This window comes from Zonotrichia leucophrys, chromosome 7 (genome assembly GCF_028769735.1).
Source record: "Zonotrichia leucophrys gambelii isolate GWCS_2022_RI chromosome 7, RI_Zleu_2.0, whole genome shotgun sequence".
Taxonomy (NCBI): Eukaryota; Metazoa; Chordata; class Aves; order Passeriformes; family Passerellidae; genus Zonotrichia; species Zonotrichia leucophrys.
In genome coordinates this window covers 12,481,891-12,505,578 of record NC_088177.1, presented here as the reverse complement: position 1 = coordinate 12,505,578, position 23,688 = coordinate 12,481,891, and the positions used below count along the sequence as shown (strand labels likewise).

General features: G+C 44.7%; 1 protein-coding gene across 43 annotated transcripts in view; it reads left to right on the top strand.

Moving 5' to 3' along the window:
• The window catches only part of MAP2 (microtubule associated protein 2), a 223,801-nt gene that overhangs the window by 145,449 nt on the left and 54,664 nt on the right, over window positions 1-23,688 (top strand). For 42 of the 43 annotated variants that reach the window (XM_064717816.1, XM_064717825.1, XM_064717834.1 and 39 more), the window contains one exon: window positions 8,295-8,580. In XM_064717816.1, coding sequence (XP_064573886.1) covers window positions 8,319-8,580 — 262 coding nt within the window. In that variant the 5' untranslated portion in view covers window positions 8,295-8,318. Of the gene's footprint in view, window positions 1-2,956; window positions 2,996-8,294; window positions 8,581-23,688 lie in introns of all 43 variants that reach the window. The other variant, XM_064717817.1, reaches the window with a different exon arrangement.

Sequence of the window (23,688 nt, the reverse complement as noted above, 5' to 3'; positions counted from 1 at the left end):
GTGATATCTCTGTGAGTATTTCTTGTAGTTTTGCCTTGTTTTCCCTAGCCTGCAATGGCTATGTCACATTGTACACTTCTCTCCGACCAATGAAGGATTTTCCTCCTTGAATAGCATTTTGAGTACTCTTGTCTTATATAGCCCATCCTCCAGCTCAGCCATGGTGTTGTCATGGTTCTTCAACTGTATTCTTACTGAGGTTTGAAGTGACTGTGATAAGAGGGAAATATGAAAAAAATTTTTTCTTCATTTGGAGTCAGATTTCCTGGGTGCAATCTGAATCATCTTTTCCCTTCAAAATCACCTCCATGAACTAAAGATTTCCTCTTTTTGATTTGTTTGTATTAAATGGGGCAAATCTTTTGTAATTATTTTAGTAGGAAAAAACAGACTCTAAAAATATGGACTGAGTTGTTGAGTGTTTATTTCATTAAGCCTTCAGTATAATCTGAAAATCTTTGACGTGTCCCATGAAGAAAGGTTTGTTTTCCAGTTAGATTATTGCAGTGTTTTAAAGAACAAGGGGGTTAAAAGAGAAGAGCTGTGCAGAGGGTGACAAAATGCTTGAACTGGGAAACGACCCACTGCTTGGTGTGCTTGTGCTGGCAATCCTGTGTATCAACCCAGTGAGCTGAATTCCCTGTGAAAAGCCCTAAGAGGGCCATGTCTTTGAATGTTTCCCTGTCTGATCACACCCCAAGTGCCTTCATCTGCCACAGCCCTTGGAGCCAGTGCTGTTTGTTTGTGGTGGGCTTTAATGTGCCTTCTGCACTGAGGGCATGAATGTTGGTGAATCTTTTTCTCTGCCAGAGCTGAAGTCAGAGCCTTGGCACAGGTTGTTTGGATGGCTGCTGGCTGAGGGCTGCAGAGCCTCCTGTTCCAGACAAGCCTGCCAGCTGCAGTGCCTTGTCTGAAGTGCATGGTGCCCATTTGAAATTGTGCTCGGTGGAAAAGTCAATGCAGAGTGTCTGACTCAGAGATGCTCCCCTGAGGGGAGCACTGTTCAGGCCTTGTTTCAGTGACTCTCGTGGGAACAAAAAGCTCCACTGAGAAATTTGGGAGCTGCCAGGAAACCTCCTGGCTTCCCAGAAGCACTCCTTCCATCCTTCAGTCCCTCCTGCTCCCTTAAGACAGGAGAGATCTGAGGCAGGATTGAGCAGACTTGTCTGTATCCTGCTCAGGAGACAGGGCTGTCATGGTGCCTCATCTTAAGATGAGGAGTTAAGATAAGGACTGCATGCAGTTTAATCCAGGGACACTTGTGTTTCTTTGTGTTACACCTGAACTAACTGCTATGGCAGCTTTGGTGCTTTTCCCATCCTTACTGTGGACCAAATTTATCAGTAATAAGTTCTTGCTGTATTTCATGTTTCAGATATCACTTGTAGTTGTCATGGTGCTGTTGTTATGGTTACCATCTCCTTCACCAGCTCAAATACCTTTCCTGTATCCTGCAGGAAGCAATCATGATAGATAGGGGTGCAAGGGTTTGTTGGAAAGGGTTGGTGTTGAAGCAAGAAGGGGTGCACAGGGATTCTTTTTATCTAGAAGAGAGCTCTAGTAGGTTTTTTATTGGGGTATTTTTCAGTCACAAGCTGCTAATACCTGATGTCACCATTTCTAGAGAAGGGCATGCAGTTTTACATTTCTGGAGTTTGAGTAAATTGATACATGGTCCCTGAGCATGGGAGTGAGGGCAGCCCTCCAAGCTGGGCAAAAATCTCTCAGAGGAGTCAGCTGAGGTGCTTTGCAGGAGCCCAGAGAAATGAGCACCTTCCCAAGGGAGGAAGGAGTGACAGCTGAATGGCTCATTCACCTGTGCCTGTGGTCTGCCAGTGGAAATGCAGCATGCTGCTTCTCACCCCTTCTGTACAGCACCTGGGTGCGCACCTAGCCCAGCAGGGTCTGCAGCTCAGCACAGAGCAGGGCTTGGTCAGATAAACATTGCTCAAAGTGAAAGCATTTCCCTTTCTTTAGGAGCTGGGCAGTTTCTGCAGTGGGATGACCCTCCCTTCCCACCTGCCAGGCTCCCCTGGTGTCCAGCTCACCTGCTGGCAGCCCTGAGAAGGGTTTCAATCTCTGCTGTCACACGCCTGGACAATGCACAGGAAGGATCAGAGGACTTGTCTCTGCTGTGCCAGTGCTGCACATCTGATCCACTGCTTTGAGGCTGCAGCCATCCTTCATTCTCAGCTCTGCCAGGCATGCAGATTGGAAAAAAAATTTCTCATTTTCTTCATCTTTCCCCAGTAAGCTTCCTTTGTTCAGCCTCTGGTGCAGGCATCATCCATTATTTTCATCTGTTTTGTAATCCAAGGTACAATGAAAAGGATTGTCTACAGAGAATGTGTGGCTATTGACAAACTGTTTGCAGTGTGGAAATGAAAAAGCCTTTAAACCCCACCAAATGCTAGTACAAGTGCAAGGAGGTGAACACTGCCTGCATTTTTAAGGGATGCAAGGTGGTGTTTAAGGGCATAGTCTTGCTCCTGTTGTTGAGAAAGAGGGATCTAGCTGAAAGCTAATAATTCAAGCAGTGGACAAGGAAGAAATAAATCATATTTGTTCTAAAATATCAGAGAAATTTATTCATAGTTTATTCAGCTCGAGAGGTAAAGTGGAGAGAATGTATAATTCTCTCTAATAATATTCCATATTAGTGCAATTACAGCACCTTGGCATTTAGCATCAAGTGTAGCTTTGGTTAATCATTTTGTGGCTCACATCTGAAAATAATCATATTAATTTGAAAGATGTATGTTAGGTGAAATGCAGGAGTAAAGTGGCATCCAAAATTGGCCTTTTTGTTTTGTGGATATGTGAAGAGTCCATGAAGACAACAGTGTTGGTGAGGTTTGTGTACTTTATACTACAGCCTGAGCTTTAATGGTGGCAGGAGGTCACTGGAACTTGTCCATCTAAATTTCCCACCTTCTGCCTCTTGTTTCTATTCCAGCCTCCTGATACCTCCCTGCTTTCCTTGGCTCTTCTAGATGTAAGTTGTTAGTAAGTTAAATTTACTAGAAAATTCCATTGGGATCTTTTAAATCACTGTGCCTAGTATTTAATATTTAGATCCATCATCCCTGTTGCATAGTTGGTGTGTGGTCATGAAATTTCTTTTGTTGTGTTATTTACCAGTGTAAGTTCAATAGCACCCTATTTGTGTATATGTAACTCATTTTGAAGATATGTTATTTTATTATTTAATTCTTGCTGCTCTTCTTTCTGCAAAAAAAATTACAAATATGTCACTTCATTGATTTATTTCCTCTGAAAGAAATTCTCTGAATTTCTTAAATTTCTTTAAAAAATCTCTTGTAGGCAGTCTAGTTGAGGAGTTTTGGAAGCCCTGGATACTTGAGGTCTTTGGTCATATCTGTGCACTCCAGATTAGGGAGAATCCCTTCCCTATTCTGGCTCTGGACTTGGAAGCAGCTACAACTCAGGGCAGATGATTCTGCTTTGGTGAATCTGAGTTAAACTGCCCTGTGAGAACCAGGTTTGGTCCTGGAGCCATACACAGAGCACATCCCCTCTTCTTCCCACTGTGCTCAGCATCTGGCCATACTCCTATCAGGGTTTGGTTTTCTGTTTTTTAAAGAGTGTATTGTCTTTCCTTTCAGCAACCTCCAGTGCTAATTTTTGCCTGAACTAGAATTGTAGCTGTTCTTCTATGTACCCAGGTAGCTGTTTGTTTTAGTTGTTGAATTGGCTTCCCTGAAATTAAATATCCTCATTTCCCTGAAATTAAATATCCTTATTTCACTCATAGATACAAGAGCAGATAAAAACATGGCTCGAAGCAGGAAGGCAGTCTACTTGAAAAAGTCTTCAGTATTGGCCTAATTCAGTTGTCTTAACAAGTAAGAAGTTTACAGAAAATTAATCAGTTTCTATGCAAAGGCAGTGTTAATATAACACTAAGATGATTCTGGACAGCTAGCACGACAGGAAATTTAAATCAGCATTATCTTGGGTTTTGCATATCATGGCCTCATGCTGTATTACTGTGGCTGATTTGCTCTGCATAGAGTTCAAAGCATTCAGGCTTGGTTCAACCCAGCCATGGCAGCAGGAGCTGGTGTCACATGAAAGAGCATATGGATTCATAAATATGTGTAGAGTGCCTGCAAAAGGAGGAGGTAACTGCAGAGTCAGACAACATATCCCCCACGAGATTTGTCCCTCTGTGTTCAAGTATTTTCTGTCTCAGTACTGTTCCCCCATGGCTGAAAAAGCTGGGAGGGTTCGTTTTAATCATAGTTTCTCCTCCAGGTTATGAGTTCAGAAGATAAGATGTCCAGTTCAGGTCCATGCTGCTGTTCCCTCAGTGCACTGCCTGAGTTACAACTACATAAACTTAAGGTCTGCCAAGGATCTCTTCCCTGCTGCTGCCAGTGGAGCATGATCTCTTTGGACAAGCAATGGCTCAGTAGTGCCCTCCATGTCACTCTGGATGAGGAAAGCCTTTTTGGGAGGGCTGTGCATGGCCCATGGGTGTGGGTTAGCATCACCACTGTGATCTGTGGGGCTCAACAGCACCTACTTGATCCCTCTGGAAGGAGGGGACATTTCCCACCCCAGTCCTACACTGGGATTTGCATGGGTGGCCTTGGTCAGGCTTCAGGGTGAGGAACAGCCTGGGGGAGCAGTGTTACCTGTGCTGTGTGTAATGGCTCTGGAGTAAGGGGCTGTGCTGCTGATTTGGCTGTGAGCTCCACTGCCCTTTCTGCTGTGGTCAAGCACCTCCTTGGTCACCCCCTCCCTACCACTAACCTCCACAAAGAGTGAGAACTTGCTGGAAGATTGCTGCTGTGTCTTCCCTGATAAAGCAGTTCTGTTGTACTGGTTAGCAAAGACAGGCTCAAAGATCCAAATCAATTTGAACTAAAGCAGCATGACATTTTAGAGGACTGGCTGTGCCTTCTTATCTATGTCTTTTTGAAAGCCTTCATTACAGTTTATGCAAAGAATAAGAAACTCATGGTAAAAAGGACTGTTTACTTCCCTGAAGTACAGTGTTTCCCTAGGTTGTGCAAATTATTCCAGGTTTTTTTCTTGTTACATAGCTATCACTATTTAAATTCTGCTGTATTGTCTGGCCACTTCAGTATTTCTGTCAATATTTACATTACCTGATTAATTTAATTCCATTGTATGCTAATGAAATGAAAGAAAAACAGCTCACTTGATGGTGCAAAGCACACCTGTGTATTCTGGATTTTAACCCAAGCTGTGGATGAATCAGAGCACACAGCAGATAGTCATTGCTAAATTGCTGAGTACAAAGATGCATTGTGTGACTCACTCCCTGTTTCTCTCCTACCATTATAAACCCTGAGAGCACTTGATGAATAACAGAGAGGCAAGAATGAATTCATCCATGCTTTACTCTGTAACCATCTTTTATAAATACTGAGCCAAATTCTGCCTCCAGATACACGCAGCTCGCATTGAAGTCTGCCCACTGTATTTATTTTTAAAGATAAAAGCACTTTTGTTATTTTCACTGGGGACTTGTGTGACACAGCCCATTGTGGGGATGTGAATATCCTTCCTCAAGAGCTTCAAGTGAGGCAGGGAGTGTCTGCCTGGAACCAGGAAGGATACTTCATGGATAATAGCTACCAAACTGTGGTGCTGGAATAGAACCATTACATTTGTCCCAGTGATTTTCAGAGCCACATTCCTTACACTTGGCTCTTTCATAACCCTCCCTGTCCTGCTGTGCCTCTGGGCTCCTCTCATGGCTGACCAGGGGCTGAACTGGTGAAGCTGGTGGGCAGGTTCATCCTGCTCCTGGGTCTTGCTCTCAGCTTCAGAGCACACTGGGTTGGTGAGGAAATCTTGAGTTAGGGCTTGGGCTTTTTCTTTGGTTGTTTTTTCTGGGTTTTTTGTAGTTTTTTTCCTGAGCTTCCCCAAGGGACATAAATGAGAATCGCCTCCTTTTTTGTCCTGCAGAACAGAATTTGTTCTGCCCTCATATCCCAAATGTTGGTGGCTTTGAGTGTGTGCTGCTCATTGCTGCTCATTGGGAGATATTTGTCCCATGGCCTTATGTTTTGGAAAGGCTCTGATCAGAAAATGTTCTCTAGAATCATGCAGTAAACAGATCTAGAGGCAGAGGTATATATTTTTTCTGTTTGTAAGAGGGGGTTTTTTCACATCTTGGGCTGGTATGATGTGATATGGCTGCTTTAAAACTCTATCTGTATGGGCAGAAAGTCTCCCTGTTGAGTTTCCCATTAGGGTAACAGAGGTGGGGAAAGCAAAGGGATGTGGTGAATGTTTACTTTTCTCTTACCTGTGGTTGACTGAGGCTTGGCTCCTCTCTTTGTGATACTGCTCATCCCATCATTTTCAGTACAGCTCCAAGGAAAACCTGGGCTGCAAAACTTGCTCACTGCAAGTTTCACCAGCTCCTTCAGTCTGTATGCAGTTAGTTACCTGTAGGCATGATATTTTCTGAAAAATCCTCTCCATAGGATTTTTTCTCCTGAGAAGCTGAGAGGGCTCAGGAACAAAATGTAAACAATGATTATCTGCTGCTGTGGAATGCAACAGGTGCATCTGTGATTGGTCTCATAGAGTTGTTTCTAATTAATGGCCAATCACAGCTGGCTTGGACTCTGTCCGAGACACAAGGTTTTGTTATCATTCTTTCTTTTTATATTCTTAGCTAGCCTTCTGATGAACTCCTTTCTTCTATTCTTTTAGTATAGTTTTAGTATAGTATATATCATAAAATAATAAATCAGCCTTCTGAAACATGGAGTCAGATCCTCGTCTCTTCCCTCATCCTGGAACCCCTGTGAACACTGTCACAGTTACCTCCAGGGAATGATGCTGGCTCAGGGTGAGAGCGGGCAGAGCACTTTGTAAAACAACATGATTTCACCATGAGACACAAGAGTTATTAGTCCTTTTTGATATGGAATGCCAGTTTGAGTCACATACTGTGAATGAAATCTAATTTTGTAGTTCATCGTGGTTTAGAAAAAATCTGCAGCAGCTCTGAAAGCTGTTATTAATAAATGATGATGTCTGATCAGAAAGAGGTCAAATTATCAATTATGAATGATTGTCTGGCAAATAGCCTTTTCTCATGTTTAGAGGTTTTCTTGAAACTGACCTGACTTGATGGAAACTAGTTTCTTTTTCTGGTTTGTTTTTGTTAAATATCTGCAGAATAGACGCACTCTCTAGTTTGTGCTGCCTTTTCTAGACTGCTCAGCCTCTGTGAAATGTGGCTGGTTGACTGCATTCAGCTCGCTGCTTTTATGTTATTTTCTCCCAGGGAAAAAAGGAGGTGGCAAGTGCTTTTGGAAAAGGCCTGCTGGTTTCCACTTTGAAGTAGCAAACTCAGGGCAGGTCGCCTTCTCCTCTCCAGAGGCTACTGTATCATCAAAACATGATTATGAATTATTGCCTTCCTAGGTTTACATATTGAGGAGCTCCTGCTGCATTTATCTGTGAGGAATAGCCAAGTGCTGTGGCTTATGCAGTAGCTTCTCCTTGGCTTGGACTAATGAGATTTAACTAACAGGATTGAAATATAATGTGTGTGAAATATATGTGTGAAATAGCAAATAATGATTAGTTTTATTTCTGTGCAAATACCGATAGTCAAAAGAGAGTGTAAATACTTGTGTGGGAAACAAACTGTTCCCCATGGAGTGTTTTGGACAAAAGGGTTGGACAAGTGTGTGTGAATGACAGCAAGTAGGAGGGGATTTAACTGGGGTCAAACAGCATGGATCTTCAGTAACCCAGTGCACATTCCCAGACTTGGCTTCTGTCATAACAAGCAGCAGATTGAATGTGCTGGAGAGGCCATGTCACCTTGTGCTGCTGTGCCTGACAAGCACCTTCACTTCAGCAGCAGCTTCACTTGTAGCAGTTGTGGCATTCTTCCTTCATTGCCCTGGAAATGGGTCGTGGCGCTGAGATGACAGATTCACTTCTTGTTAATTGGGTCGATATTTTAACTGTAATTAATGCGTTAAAATCAGATTAATGAATGGGCAGCCATCAAGAAAATGGTGCTAATAATTGCAAGGCATGTGAGAGTCAGGGAGGACTTGACCCATAATTTTTACTGCTGGTGGTTTCTTTTGGCTTAAAATCAGTTCACTCACGGCTAGGACAAACACACAGAGATAATTCTTTCCTCTGCTGGACTTGGATTTACCAGCAGCGCTGCTGGTGATTGCTTGTGTTGGCAGTGAGGTACACAGTGAGGGACACAGTGACCCACCTGGAGCTGATCTCTCCCGCTCATGTCGTTACAGGCCACGCGCTGAAGGCGAGGAGCCATGGCTGAGGATAGGAAAGACGAAGCCAAGGCGCCACACTGGACTTCAGGTCAGCTAACAGAGGCCTCTTCACACCCACATTCACCTGAGATGAAGGATCAGGGAGGCGCGAGCGCTGGACTGGTCAGAAGTGCCAATGGATTTCCGTACCGAGAGGAGGAGGAGCTGAGGCTGGGCAGCCACGAGCAGCCAGGGACGTATGCTCAGACCAAAGAGAATGGCATCAATGGAGAGCTGTCATCAGGGAGCAGGGAGACTGCAGGTAATGCACCTCCATGCCCTGCTGCAGAGCACAGGGCTCTGCACACCTTGGGGCTTTCGCCAAGAGGAGATGTCAGGTGGAGTCAAGCATGCCATGGAGGAGCTGTATGTGCTTTGGGAGGGCACTTGCTCTTCACTGCAAGGACTGCATCTTGGCCCAGATACGTACTCAGGATTCTGGGCAGGGCTCTGAGAGGGTTTCAGGAAAGGCTTTCTTTGTAAATGAGACAGGGTCACCCATCAAGGGATGTGGCAACAGACTTCTACAGAGCAGCTGCTCAGGTCCTCTGGGCTACCAGGGAGTAGGAAACTGCCCAAATGTTGTGCATGGATGGCTCGTGCATTGTGTGTGCAGGAAGGATGGATTCTCCTGTTATTGCTCACAAGTAGCAAGACCTTCTTGAAACCATGTACTGTTTGCAAAATAATGCATTGTTCATTCTGGCTGGGAACACCACAATTCACTATCAGCATTTATTCATCCTTGCCCAGCCATATTTCACTGGGACTTAGTCTATTTGTAAACTATGTAAGGTTTTTAGAATTCAGCTTGTTGTTTGCAGGGGAAAAAAAAAGAAGAGTGTGACTGTGTCAAAATGAAATATGCAAAGCAAGTTTCCTGTTTTAGAAGTAAATGCTAATTATCTTTGTGCAGAGTTCCCACTCCAAAACCCCAAAAGCACAGTGCAAGAAGAATTTCTCTTGTATAGACACAACTGCCCTTGATGCATCCATTCATGCATGCTAAAGAGATCTTTCTAGCAATGTTTTTTTGGCTGTTGACAGCATTTGGAGATGCTATCCGTAATTTCTCAGAGGCTGGAGAATTTTAAGGCTCCTGGACCATACAGTAATTTCATAAGCAATTGTGCTGGAAATGGAGATATCTGCTAAAACTAAATGTGTTTATATTTTAAGTCTCTTCTTGCAGATTTGCTTTCAAATGTTGGCCAAGGTAAAAGAAATGATGTGTGAGCATTCAGGTGAACACAGTGTTGATGATTGGGGAGATGATAATGAGGTCTTGTCTCTTTGCTCTAACCCAGCTTTATTCTGTGTTTAGCCAGCAAATAGAAACTGAGTGTGTGTCTCATCTTTGCCACAGATTTGTCACCACCCCATGTTGGACAAGTCCCCCCATACATTTGCAAAAGGGGGGATTACAGGATGAAGAAGAATTTCCTATCCTTAGAAAGGGAGGAGGAAAATGCTTTTCTCAGGCTCTCTGAAGCTCAGGTTTTGAGTGCTGGTCACAGAGAGATCCAAACATTTGAATTTGCAGCTAATGGGTGACAGGAGGAAGAAAACCACTGCTGGCATCAGCAGGCATTACAGTAATGCCTTTTCATGTTGCTTTTTGAGGCAAGTGGTTAAAAGCAGAACAAGACAAAATGAGGAAGCATGTTCTAGGGCGTACACTAGTGCAGGGGACACACATTTGCTAAGGGAACAAGATTACTCTTCATCCAGGTGAAGTTTGCTTCAGTCACCACTTTGTGGCCTCATTTCCTCCTTCCCTGCAGTTTTCTCACTGTCTGCTCAGACTCTGAGATCTCTGGTGTGGAGACTTACTGTCAATATGTACAGCTTTTGTTTGGGAGTCTTAATATAGCTTATCTCTTGACATCTGTGTCCTTGAGCATGGGAAAAGTCCCTAGAGCTGCTTGCCGGGCTCTCTGGAAACTTGTGCACTGCACACTCAGGCACTGGCTAAGCCCACATTTAATCAGGGCAATGTAAATCTTTGTAGAATATTTAAGATACATTTCTTTCAATATTTTTTCTCTTTTTGAAGGAGAAACCAGTTAGCAACTTACTGTAGTGGTAGAAAGGGACCAGAGTGTGTTTTGCTCCTTCAAACTGGTGTTTAATAGCTGGTTGTGCTAAATGTAATGTGGGACAGGACTTGTAGATTTTTGATGTTCAATTCAGAATTTGATCTTGAAATTAGGATTGCTATTCACAACAATATTCAGTCATCTTTGCTGTGTTTGTCTCTTTGCAAATTGTAGCTTCAGTGGGGTATTGCATCAGGTAGGGTTTTTAAATGCCACTCTGATACACATAATTATCAATAATGTGAATCATTTAGTCATTTGTAGTAGCTTACTGACTCCAAACATCTGGGGAGAAAGAGCACAGGAAGCCACAGTCGATGGAGATAATTAACCAAGCTGTGGATTTCAGTAGATGTACAGGGATTTTATTTTTTTCTGGTACAAGCCCAGCACTGTAACCTAGGAAAATCTTTGGCTTCTCAGTCTACATGTTGGATTCTGTAAATCCCCAGCAACTGCCACACCCTAATGCACAGCAGAGCACTAGTTCAAACAGGGATTGTCCATCACCCAGTCCCTGGTGCATTTTGAATTTTGAGGTGTTTCTCCTAAGGAAGGGCTGCTGCATCTGGCTGACCCAGGAGCTGGGATTTAGCCGTAAAATGGCTCTCTCCAAGGGAGAGATGTTCTGTAGCAGGGCAATTGATCCTTCAAGGCACAGAAAAGCAGCAGAACACCCATTCACAGGGCTTGTGCTGTAAAATCAGAGGGCTGTGTGTTTAGGGAAAAGTTAGGATAAGGCCACCAGGACAAAGACACCTTATGCACTCAGTGATGCAGAGGCAAGGGATGGCAGTGGGGGAGGAAGTGACAGCTCTTCCTGAAACACATCCAATCCAACACTACAAGTGACATTTTTAGATTTGCACATTTAAATTTGCCTTTGTGTATATATGTCTCTCTCAGTGTCTAAGAGTTACTGAGTCTGACCTCAGTGTTTGGAATCCTCTGGATCTGGCTGCTGTATTGCCTTTGATTGATCTGTCTCAGCATTGTGCTGGTAATGGCTGCATGATGGAGCCACATCAATGCCCTCCTTTCAGCGGGATTGATAGGAACGTGGCAGAGCACACAGAGCTGAGGGCAGGGCAGCCCCAGGGCCTCTGATCCAGCAGGCACCCAAGTCAAAGGCAGATACGTGCAGGAGAAAAGCCCTGGGTTTTTGGCATAGCCCACAGGAAGCTATTAGAGGTGTGATGTAAGTGTGGGTGGTAAAGCACCTATTTCTTTTTGTATGCATTTTGTGGATGTAAATTTGTGTATGTACTTGGGCTGATGCCTTGTCAAGGCTGTCCTAGAGCAGAGGCTAGACAGAGTTAAAGAGTGAAGTAGGGATTTATTAAAAGGCCTCAATGGATCCACCTTGGGCAGCACAAGAGCCCAGCCAGGGCTACACCCAAGATGGACCAAAATGGTCAAAAAATGGACAACTGGTCACGGGGTCTCTCCCTTTTGTAAGTTCTGCTCCATTTGCATATTGGAGTTAATTGTCCAGTTATAACTTTAACTTATGAAGTCCCATCCTTCTTGTTTTTCTCTCTTCAACCCACCATTGTTTATGCTCTTGGGCCTGAAATTTGGATCATTTGTCCTTGGTCCCCAGTGAGAGAAGGAATTGTTTTGTCCCCCAACTCTGTGAATAGAGCTCACCATCCCCTAAATGAAGCTCAGAGTTACACACTAAAGCAGTACAGAACCTGAAAAATAAAGCTAAGACACGACGAATCATTTTCCCCTTTAGAGGCTTGACAAGGCCTTACCTTCGTTGAGTCTCTATTCTAAATATTTACTAATAATAGGTACTTAATTACAGATAAGTATCTAAGATAACTATCTCTCTACCTCTGGCAGACCAGCTGAGCCCTGTGCTTCTGCCAGACACAAATCCCACACTGTTCTGGAGGTGCTCCTGAACCCACCTTGCCTTTGGTGCAGTCTGTGGTGCAGCATCCCACAGCCTGAGACCACTGAGTTTTGATGTGTTCTCCCTGCTTCATGCCTGTCCATGTCCCTTCTCACTTGCTCACACAGAGCATCTTTGGTGAAGACCATGGAATTATTAAGAGTGGAGAATGAGACCTGTAGGTTTTGTCAAGCCAAACATTTCCATGTTGTGTGAAATGTGTGATGCAAAGGGACAGGATAGTGTAATCCTCAGAAGCTCACTCTGAAGTGGGCTGACAGGGAAAGCTTTGGACTGGACCTAGTGGTAGAGCACAGGATGTGTCTGACTTGCAGTGAAACATGGGAGTGGCAGCCTTTTCTTTGCTCACTGGGAAGTTGTGGTCAGCTAACTGGGAGAAAGCTGTGAGGAGAACTACAGATATGCTGCAGCATTCTCTGGGAACCAGCAATTCAACACAATCCATTTTATTTGAATTGCAAGAACGTCAAGCTACAAAGGTTTTGCTTTTTGCATTTAAAATGCTTCTATTTTTTCAGTAATGCAGTCAAATTTATATAATTAGGGATAATAGTGGTGAGCATTGTGAAGCATCTTCTACAATATGTCTTTATATACAGTGACTCAACTGATTAAGTGCTTTTTTCATTATATGCCAAATTCAGATTTGTAATTGGAGGGGGTTTGGATTATCCACACTGTTATTTGATGAATTATTTTTTTGACAGATGAAGGGAAAGCATTTCCTGAAATCCTATTACCAGAGCCTCAGGACAGTGTCTGTGTCCTGGTGGCAGACAGTGTTAAGGACAGTAACATGTCATACCAGAGGGACAAAATGTAGCCCTTCAGTGAACCCAAGCCATGTGGGATGCAAAGGGACTGTGGAGAGCTGTAACAATTTCCCTGGCAGGGCACAGCAATCCCACTGCAGGCTGGGCACTTTTGGGGTCATGAGGAAGGTGGGTGAGAGGCAGCTCAAGGCAGATCCATGAGAGACCTGTGAGGAGGAATGAAGAAGTGGCAGTGTTGATGTGAGGGGCTGAGCAATGTGGGGAAACAGACTCAGGAGCAGGAGGCTATGAGGAGCGAGGCAGGGGAAAAAGGAAAATTGTAAGATAAGCTAAGGACAATAGAAAAAGGTCCAGTTTTATCTGCTGATCCAGAGACAAACCGGTTTTTGTGTGATGGCAGATACGACCCCAGAAAGGAGGAGATTCAGACAGCAGAAAACAACTGAAGAGCAAACTGGAAAGAGACAAACCACATTACAACTTGGAATGTAATTTATCCTAATTCATCTCTTTGTTTCAGGCCTTGTAAAGCTGGACTAAATGGGTATGTGGAACAGACTTATTCCTCTGACCATCTCCTCTTTTAAACAAGCATATTTCTATAAGGTGCAGGGAGTGTGAGTCTGAAAGACTGTCCTGTCACAGCAATAGTGCTTGATCAGGGTCCCTTTAGGTTAGCTATGCAAAAAAACCCCCCAGAAATGTGTTGAAGGCAGGAATTGTGCTTGTTTCAGCCTCTTGCTGTGTGTCAAGGAAACAGTCTGTATCCCACTGTCTTCCATAACCTTGCCTTGCAGTAGCCAGTCTCCAGGTGAAGAGGATCTTGTTCAGAGCCCTCATCATCACAGCACTGTTAGAAAATCACCATGGTGGTTAAAAAATCACTGTGGTGCTTTGTTGTGCAGGCTGAGGGCCCTCAGCCCCTCTGGACTAGCCTGGAGCAGAATGGCAGCTCCATGTTTGGGGTCACCAAATGCAGCAGCCTTTGCAGGCTGAAATGCACTGAGAGTTATACCCTGCTCTCATGGTGTGCCAGTGGTTTGTTCCCTCCTCTGGTGACATCTCATTTAATCTCCTTTTCCTTCCTGTCTCTCTTGCCATACAAGTGGTAATACTCTGATGGCACTGGCAGTAGACACACAAACAGGCCTTCTTTGTATGGAGGCATTTTTGTTCTTTCCAACAGGACTGCTTTTGTCAGAGCTTTGCTTTTCATTTGGCTGTTTGCACTGGCTGTCCTGCTGCTGCCCAAGTCCTTGTGGAGCTGTAAGCCCCCTGATAAGCTCCCTGAATGCCTGTTTCCCAAAGGAGCCTCCCAGCCTTGTTGTCAGATGTGCATTTTCAGCAAGCAGCACATCTTGAGCAGTGCAGACCAAATGCACAGAAGGATGTAAAATCAATGACATTCAGAGCTGAATGTGACTGCTGGGTTTGTCCCATTTCTGTTATTTATTTTGCAGAGCTGGAAGAAGGTATCTTACCATGTCACTGATGGCTCCCATGGGAAAGAAGCTGTTAATTAGGCATTTTGATCTCCCTCCCCTTGCCCAGGAAATGTGACAGTAATTATTGTACACCATCCTCTCTGCCAATTTAGATACATGCAAACATATCAGGCATCTTAAAGTTTTCTACTCTGTGTTAAGTGGAGTACAAGTGTCATTTTCTGGGACGTGTTACTGGAATATTAGACATACTCAAATTGTGTTGCTGAAGTTTGTGTGGGTGGGGGCAACAGAACCCCTCTGTAGAAAATGCTGAGGGTTTTACTATGCTCTGTTAACCTTGTTATAAAGGAGTAAAGGCACAGAAATTCTATCTTTTCACATTTCCTACCCACAGCTATCTTCTCCCTAAAATATAAAATGTAAAATATTCAATAACTACTATATAGACCAGTCTCTCTGGGTTTTTCTGTGGCTAGCCCTATCAATCAATCCAGTAAGACATCTTTTCTTGTCCAGTCATGATCTCTCTAAGGGGTTGGCTCTGCCCTCCCACCTCCTCTTAGGGCTTCAGAAATCAGTCAGTGATTGGCATGTCTTGGTAGGAGTTGGAGGGTCTGGCACAGTTGTGGGCAGAATGCAAAAATGGACTGTCTGAAAGGGAGCAGGGTGAGATAACCTGGTGTGCAGGTGCTGTTGGTTCCCATGGCTGGGAGTCAGCCACATAGAGAACATCAGCCTTTTTTAGAACATGGGCTTTTTTAACCCTTAGCTGCTCTGGGAGTGTGTGATTCAGATCTGCTTTTGGAAACTGTATCCCAAACCAGGTGCAGTAACACTGTGAGAGCCAACTGCTGCATTGTACCACATCAGTGCTGCTTTTGGCCCAGAGAAGGCATCCACAGCCATTTCCTCTGGGCTCCCTGTTGGTGTTTCAATTCTCTTGGCTGTTTCCTTGTGACAATACAAGCAGTGCAAAAGCAGCTGTGCTTCTTTAAGAAGTGAGAGCAGAGTGCCTGTGAGCATGTTGGCTTGGCAACCAGCACGCACTTGATGCTGTCAGTGCTCCCAGAAAACATAATCTATAACCTCAGAGATGTAACAAGGAACAACAAGGCTGGGGTATGGAAGAAGCATCTTTCATAACATGTTTCAGCCACACCTTAGTTTAGACTGTGTGCCATGAGCTCTGTTTGTCAAAGTTGCCTTTTGGGAACATCTGCAGCCCTTCTTGGGGGACTGCTGTGACCAGGAGAGTTATTGCTGCTGAAAATGTCAAATACTGAAGGCATTCTGGGACTTTCATTTTTGCCTTGTCTCTGCTTTTTGCTTGCCTCTGCCCTCCCTCCCCACCATCCATGTTTCAGTACCTGTTCTAATGAGGGCTGTGAATGCAGATTTCCCTGTCTCTCTTGGTCAGATCTCAGCCATCCAGCAGTGGCATTAGCTGAGTGACTGGAGGGGCAGCTGTGCCCAGAAAACATTCTAATTTATGGCTTGTTCTGCTGGAGTCCTCTTCAGTTTATAAAGTGTGTGGTAGGCAACAGCTTGTGCATTTATGAATTACATAAAGTAGACAGGACTTGTAAAAGGCAGGAGAAAAGGCACCAGGGTGGAGAGAGCTACCCCAGGTGAGCCAGGACAGAGCCATGGACAGGTGGCCCAGCACTGTGCAGGGCTGTGTGCCACCTCCCCACAGGTTCTGCCCTCTGGGCTGGGCACAGCTCTGCCCCTTGAGAGAGGCAGAGATGGGCTGCTTCAAAGGCTCGTTACTGTTGTGTTTAAAGTCTGTCAGGGTCTCCATCACCATGATGGCATCATAAAGGACATTCAGAAACACTGGGCAATATTTGGCACTGAGCAGCTGGTATTGCTGGGGACTGTGCCAGCATATAATCTTTCATTCCAGTTTTGGTCTGAGGGCAGAAGGATTTGGAAGGAGGTTCATTACTAAACAACAGAGCCTTGTTTTGCAGGCACACAGCTACTCTTGTTTCAGGCAGAGCTGAAATGGCACCTTCTCCTCCAAAGTCATCTTGGAAGGGAAGCAGCAGGTTCTTAGGTGACAGCAGGGGATGTGCTGGTGAGCACTGCTGGCCCCATTTCCAGCTCCCTGGGTGATGAGGGCAGTCTTTAACCCACTCAGCCCCACATTTCACAAATCCTTCCCTCCCGTTTTTCCACTGTGGAAGCTCAGGTGTTGGGTTGATGCACTTCCCAGCCCAGGACAAGGCATCCCCAGGTCCTGCCAGCACACAGGGTGGACATCAGCCCTTCCTCACGCACTGGGCATGGGTTGAACCCTTGGTGGAGAGGAGGTAGGTACCATCACATCCCTCACAAAAATGAGAGTCACACAAAGTCTCCTCCAGGCTTGCTGATTCCTTTTCTCCCCCGTTGCCATGTCAACGTGGCCCTGCTCAAAGTGAGATCTCTTTCTAAGCTCCACTGAGAGAAAGTATGTAGCCTAGGAGATTATTTAGCATTCAGGAGTGCACAGGCTCCCTGTGACGTCTGTGAGCCACAGTCAGGCTGGCTGACAAAGGAAAGGAGGATTTAGTTTTTCTCCTCTTTTCCTCTAGCATTTGCTTCTCAAGGTTAAGGGAGATAAGGAAGAGACTGCAAGCACTTTGTGATTGGGACCTCACTCTGTAGCGCTCACTGAGGCACTACTTTCATAGAAACAAAAAGAAAATATTACTTTGGGGTATATTTTCTGTACAAAGTATGAGAGAGATACATTTCCAGATTCCTTGATTTGACTAACCATGATTAGCTACTCTCTATTAAAATTGGAAAGCAAAGGCAATCTGGGTTTTAATTTGAGTGAGAAACTCAAAGGAAATAGAAGGAAGCAAGGAGACAACCTCCTGTCTTTGTCTTTCATGCTGTTTTAATCTGTAAGGTTACAATATAGAGCAGAAACCATCTCTTCTCTTGCTGTATTCATATCCTGGGCAAGGACAGCAAAACTCAGTGTGTACTAATGTTTTGGTTAGGGTTTTTTGTTCTGTGGAGTTGCTACTGGTAGATTAATGCTCACTTGAAATTCAGTCCTTATAATGGTAATACAGATTTGCTTGCCTTTGCCAGCTGAAGAGATGGAAATCAGCACAGAACAGCTGGCATTGGCTGGCAGCTGAGCACTGATGATCAGTGCCTGTCCCTACCAATGGCTGATCTGGAAATTCAAAGACACTCCAAGTGATATGTCTGTGTGATGGTGTTTCCGCTGTTATTTGTTCTTTGCGAGATTCTGAGCAAAATATTTACATTTTCTCTGCTGTTTCACAGACTGACTACAGAGCACAGTAAGTGGTGCTTGGAAAACCTCTTCTGAAGTGATGATTTAGAAATGCAGTTTTGGTTGTTTTATGGGGTTTTGTTATATTGGGGCATTCCAAAAAGTGCAGGAAGCTCAAGGCACCCCAGCTGTGTACATTAGATCATGGGAGTGAGCCCTTCTGTGTGTGGAAAGTAACTGTCCAAAACTTTAGTTTTAGTTGCATGCAGTTTTATTTTATGGAGAATAACTGAAAGATATCATTAGTTCCAGGGCAGGAAAACCTCTTAGCTGCTTTTCAGAGTCATTTCACTCAGGACTAAGTAGATTGAATAGTCCATGGAAATCAGATTCTCTGGGAAACACTATGCATTTTGGGAGGGGAGAATAAACCCCAGGTACTTTGCTTTTTGTTTCTATTTCCTTCAGTGAGACTAATTGATAATGACACATGATCAGTTTGGTAGAGCTTCCAGCAACCCCTATAACCTCTGGCAGTTAGGATAACACTGATTTACAGTCTGGTTCTCTGCCCATGCATCTGTCCAGACAGATAATTCTGCTCCTCTTTATGAATGTATCAACCGCCAGTGCTGTGAAGATGTGGCAGTCTTGCTGCTGTACTGAAACTGCTTTCATCCACAGCCTTGCACCACATATGGGGAGAGAGAATAGGATTCAGTGGTGACTGTTCCTTTTTACCCCAAATTTGGACTGTGTGCTGCATCTGGGGTAACACAGCCTGCAGAGGTTGTTGGTGAGCTGAAACTAATCCATAGCTGTTCCTGTGTATGAGTTGCTTTCTTTTTCCTTCACTGTCATCCTTTCTTTCTGTTTGAGAATATGTCATCCTTCTCAACAATTGCTCTGTCAGCTCTTCCTTCTCTTTCTCCTTTCTCACTTATGTTGTCTCTTTTTTTAGTCTTGTTCTCTGTGTGTGCTCCCAGCTTTATCCCAGCCATCCAGTGTAGCTCCTCTGCCACCTGAAATTTCCACAACTGCTCCTCATTTTCTGTACACTAAGGAGCTCAGCCTCTGGATGCAGCTCTCCTGGAGGCTGCAGTGCCCCCAGCCCTGGTCTCAGCTCTCCCCCAGCAGCTGGACTTCTCCAGCATTGTGGCTGCAGAAGCTTGCAGCTATTTAGGTGCCAGAGAAGACAGCTTTGACAAAAGTGCAAGGGATAGTTCAGAAGGTCACTGAACCATAGAACGGTTTGGGTGGGAAGGGAACTTAAAGCTCATCTCATTCCAATCCCAGGCTGCTGCAAGCCCTGTCCCACCTGACCTTGGACACTTGCAGGGATGAGGCAGCCACAGCTTCTCTGGGCAGCCTGTGCCAGGGCACTGAAGCTGCACTGAGGGCTTGGATGTGCATCTCTCACCTTTTCCTTCTTCAAGAGAAGGTGCACGTTTCTCTTTCCTAATCACATTGCACACAGAGCTGTGGGCTGGCAGTCCCCAGGAGTGGGCAGGCAGTGGATGGGAGCAGGGTTCAGGGATGAGTCCTGGTCAGAGGCAAGGCTCCCTTCAGCTGAGGCAGGGCCAGAAAAGAGGGTCAGAGATGGGAGAACTGCTGACCTTGGCTGAGAACTGCTCTGAAGGTTAATCTGTACATGACACAGGCCACTGCCTGTCTGTGGGGACACTTGCACATGCTCCTTTGGAAGGATGCAGCACCACTCCTCTGTTGGCAGGAGAAACACCCCTGCCTTGGTACAGGTGCAGGCTGGACTGGGAAGCAGGGCTGGGGAGAGATTAGCCATGCAGCTGCTGCTGCACTGCAGAGCTGGGCTGCACCAGCAGCGTGGGCACTGAGGTGAGCAGGGCATGGCATTGCTGCATTTTGTGTGTTAAATATCCCTGATGGGTTAAACCAGCATTCTCTTGGCATTGACAGGTAAATCTTCAGTCATCCTGACCAGGCATGACTAAATCCCACACAATATGTGCATGGGTTACTGTTAATTTTAAGCTTAAATCCAGCAAAGTTTCTATAGCACATTGTGAATCCTTTTTAAAAACATCACAGAAAGCACTGTAGAGTGTTTAAAATCATCCCAAAGGAGCTAAAAATGAACTTTAAGGGATGCATCACCTCCTTCTGTAGGTGGTTGATGCTTCATTGACTTTTGTAGAGGTTCTTAAAAGTCAGTTTGTTTAAAATGTTAACTTGTACTGAAGCCCAAAACTAATATTGATTTAAAAGTGACTTACCCATTATGTGCATTTACTCACACTGAAAGGATTAAATAGCTGGTTCTTTGTTTTGAAGCCAAAGTGGTTTCTTCTGTGTGAGTCCTAGGGAATTAATACTTTTGGGCAAAGATAGATATAGCTGCTTTGTATGTGCAGGTGTTGTTCTGAGCTGATGCCAAATCTCAGGAAAGGCAGTGGGACATCACTGCCTTGCCCTGGCTCTGGGTTTGGTGTTGTCAGCTTCAATATTGCTCTAAATTGTGTTGCCCGGGCATCAGACAAAACAGAACTGATAGCTTTTCCCACCTCTGATTTGGCTGGGAAATGCTGACAGTAAATATTTTGTTCCAGGCAGTAGAATTAAGAAGATGGACTCAGGGGATGCACAGGAAACAAGCATTGCAGTAATGAGGACTCATTTTTAAAGTGTTGCATTATTATACTGACATTGGTAAGAGTCCTTTTTAACAGACTTACATATTCCAGAGGGGGCTGAGAAGGGGACTGATGCCTTGGTGTTTTGTTCTACAGCTGCTTGAGTGTAGCAGAGGCCTCTGCCTAATAAATGTGCTAGGGAGCCAAAGGGAACCAAAGGAGGGGCTCACTGGAGCTTTCAGAATGGCTCTTGGTTCCTGGCATGAGTCCCTTTAGGTTTTGCACTGTTTTTGGAGATTTGGATGATGTGTCCAACTCTCCCACTGCAGAAAGCGATCAGGGAAAGTCAGTCAGAGCAGGGGAGCTGAAACACACACAGAACATGTGGAAGCAATCCAGGGACAGGCAGCCTGAGCTTCCCTGCTGCTTCCTTGAGTGCTGCAGAGCAGCTGAGGGTGCCCAGGAAAGCCACCCTGTGTTTGTGGCAGAGCCACAGGCCAGCACTGCTCAGCTGCAGCCAGGACTCCAGCTGTGCCCCACATTTACTCTGATATAAAGCAGATAGCACAAGAATCAGAGAATCACTGAGGGTGGAAAAGACCTCCCAGATCATCACGTTCAAAAGTGTTAAGGAGCTGGGTGGTGGTAGTTCAGATTTACAATCTAGAGTTTAAGGACAGCAGAGGAGGGACTGTTGAATACCCCAAAACACAGAGGTATAGTGCATTTGCAGTGGGGCTCACCAGGGTATGAAGCTGCTGAGCCAGGTACTCAGCTGTAGCTCACCTGTTCCTCCCCTTCTCACACAGTGACTGCAATACATCTTTCACCAACATTAATCTGAATGTTTGTACCTTGGAAATCCAGTGCTTTAAACCTTCAAAGCTCTTTCTTTCCCAAAACACAGACCTTTTCTGGCCTGTTCTGCTGGTTAGCTGGTGAATCCTGGTGATTAAATTAATCTGTCGCTATCCTCACGGATGCTGCAGTAGCTTAAAGTCAACGAGTTTATTAGGGAAATGATACTTGTCTGTTCTGTTGTGGCTGCATTTAATTTAAAAGCTGATGCTCATATTATTTGCCTTCATAACTCCTGCCAATTATTGTTAATATTGCCAACATCCAGATCAAGGACCTACTTACAGCAAAATATTTACACTCACAAAAGCCGTTTGAAAGCCAGTATTTGAATTCTGCAAAGCTACGTTATGGCTTTTTTTCTTCAATCTCAAGCACTAATCTGTTGGCACTTTTTGGGGTTTATATAACTTATTCATAATACTTTGATAGCTGCTGTGCATTTGTTTTTTAATCTGCATGCAGAAAGGCAGTATTTAGAGCTGTCGTCATCCCAGAGATCAAGTCCAAGGTGTATCTTTGCTTTTCCCAAATGCACTGGGTAATGCCTGCATCTTTTTTTTTTTCCTCCAACATTTCAGTAGTCTTGAGTGAAACAAGTCATCCACCAGCTTCCAGGAGAGCTGTGCATGGATTCAGGACCTATCCTTAGGGGACTGGCTAATGCCTCTAAACAAATCGAATTGCTATTTGCTTTACAGCCCGGCTGCACTCAGAACTGCAGGACCCGGGGGGGAAAAATCCATAGGTCCTGTTTGGCTTTTCAAATCATCACAGACAGTAAATAGCCATTTTGTATCTTCTCTTTCTGCAGGAATATGTGGGGTGTTTTGCCTCACAAGGAGGTGCAGGTTGCTTTGTGCTTTTGTTGTTGACTCGATTGCACTGTGCCAACAATTAGTGCTGGTTACCTTGGAAACTGCTCTGAATCCCACTGAGGATTTTGACAGGCACATCTTGGCTGAAATTGCTTTGTTTTCACAATTCTGCAAGTATACATATAGCTAATCCTTTTGTTGTGCTCTGCCTGTGTTCTTTCCTTAAAATGTAGCAAAATTAATGAAACATATTATTTTATCCTTTCCATCTCATTGCAGCTTTCTTTAATCCTTCTTCTGCCTCAGTGCTCCAGGAACATTAATTACCCTTTACTTTAACTGAGCTCGCTGCTTTTTCTTAGTAGGTGTTTGATTGGTGACCCTATGAATGTGTGTGAAGTTTTGACACAATTTGCATTCTCCTTCTTTCTGCTCCTCCTTCCTGTCATCCCTTTTCCTTGGTTTTCTCCTGGAGCAGAAGGCTCTAGAATGCTTAGGAGATGCATGAAAACAAATAAGAGCAGGGATTCTGCACGCTTCTTATCAGGCAGTTGGTTATTGGTGTCTTCTGCTGAGCTGCAATCCTTTATTTGGAGAATTGGATTTGAAAGTGTTCACCTTACCTCTTCCTAGAACAGGAATCCTTCCCTCTGCTTTCTAAAAGAACAGTTTTATTCCCTCAAGAAGGATTCTTTCAGTCTGGTGCATAATGCATCACTTCAAAATATTCAGCCCAGAAATGAGAATGACCATGCAGTTGAAGCATGGTAAACTTTGTTTATGCCTGAAACAAGTTACGCTTTACAGAGCCCAGGTGGCATCTTCTGTGGCCACAGGACACTCAAGGTCTTGCTGCCACCCTGGTGGCATTGGGTAGAGCTGTTGCCAGAAAGAGGAAGGCAGGATGCTGCTCCAGTCTGGGAAGACTGTCCTGATGAAATTGTGGAGACGTGATAGGCATTTCATATTAGGAGGCACTGTCCCTGTTGCTGTGAAATGGGCTCTCAAGGTGGGAAGGAGCACTAGATAAGTGATCTTGCTGAGTGGCAGTCATGAAATACAGGTGACTGCAGGCAGGAAAGGAGAAGAGCTGAGGAGAAACACTCTGATCTGACTGGAGGAACTCTGGCCTGAGAAATCTCTGACACTGTCACAGGAGGTGACCAGCAGGCTGTTCTCAGGGCAGGCTGCACCAACTCCCAGTTCACTGCCAACAGGATCCAGCAGGATCCTTGCATCAGTGCCAGTCACACACCTGTGAGGCAGGGAGAGGCTGTGAGCCCTGCCCATCCTGTCAAAACCAGTCCTCAGAGTAATCATTGCACAGAGGGACAGGGGAGAGAAGATAAAAGGCGTTGCTGGATGAAACAAAACAGCTGAACAGTTTCACCTAAGAAGTGGTGTTCATAGCAAACTCAGCTTCTCCATGAGCTGAGTCTGAGGTTGTGGTAGGTTGAAAAAGAAACAAGTGCTAGAGGCTGAAGGACAACCATTAGAAGGGCATCTAAAGAACAGACATCACAGATGTCTCACAGATCTGATGTTTGCTCTTGCCTTTATAGTTGCAGCTTTTAAAAAACCCTATTTTTTAAAACTATTT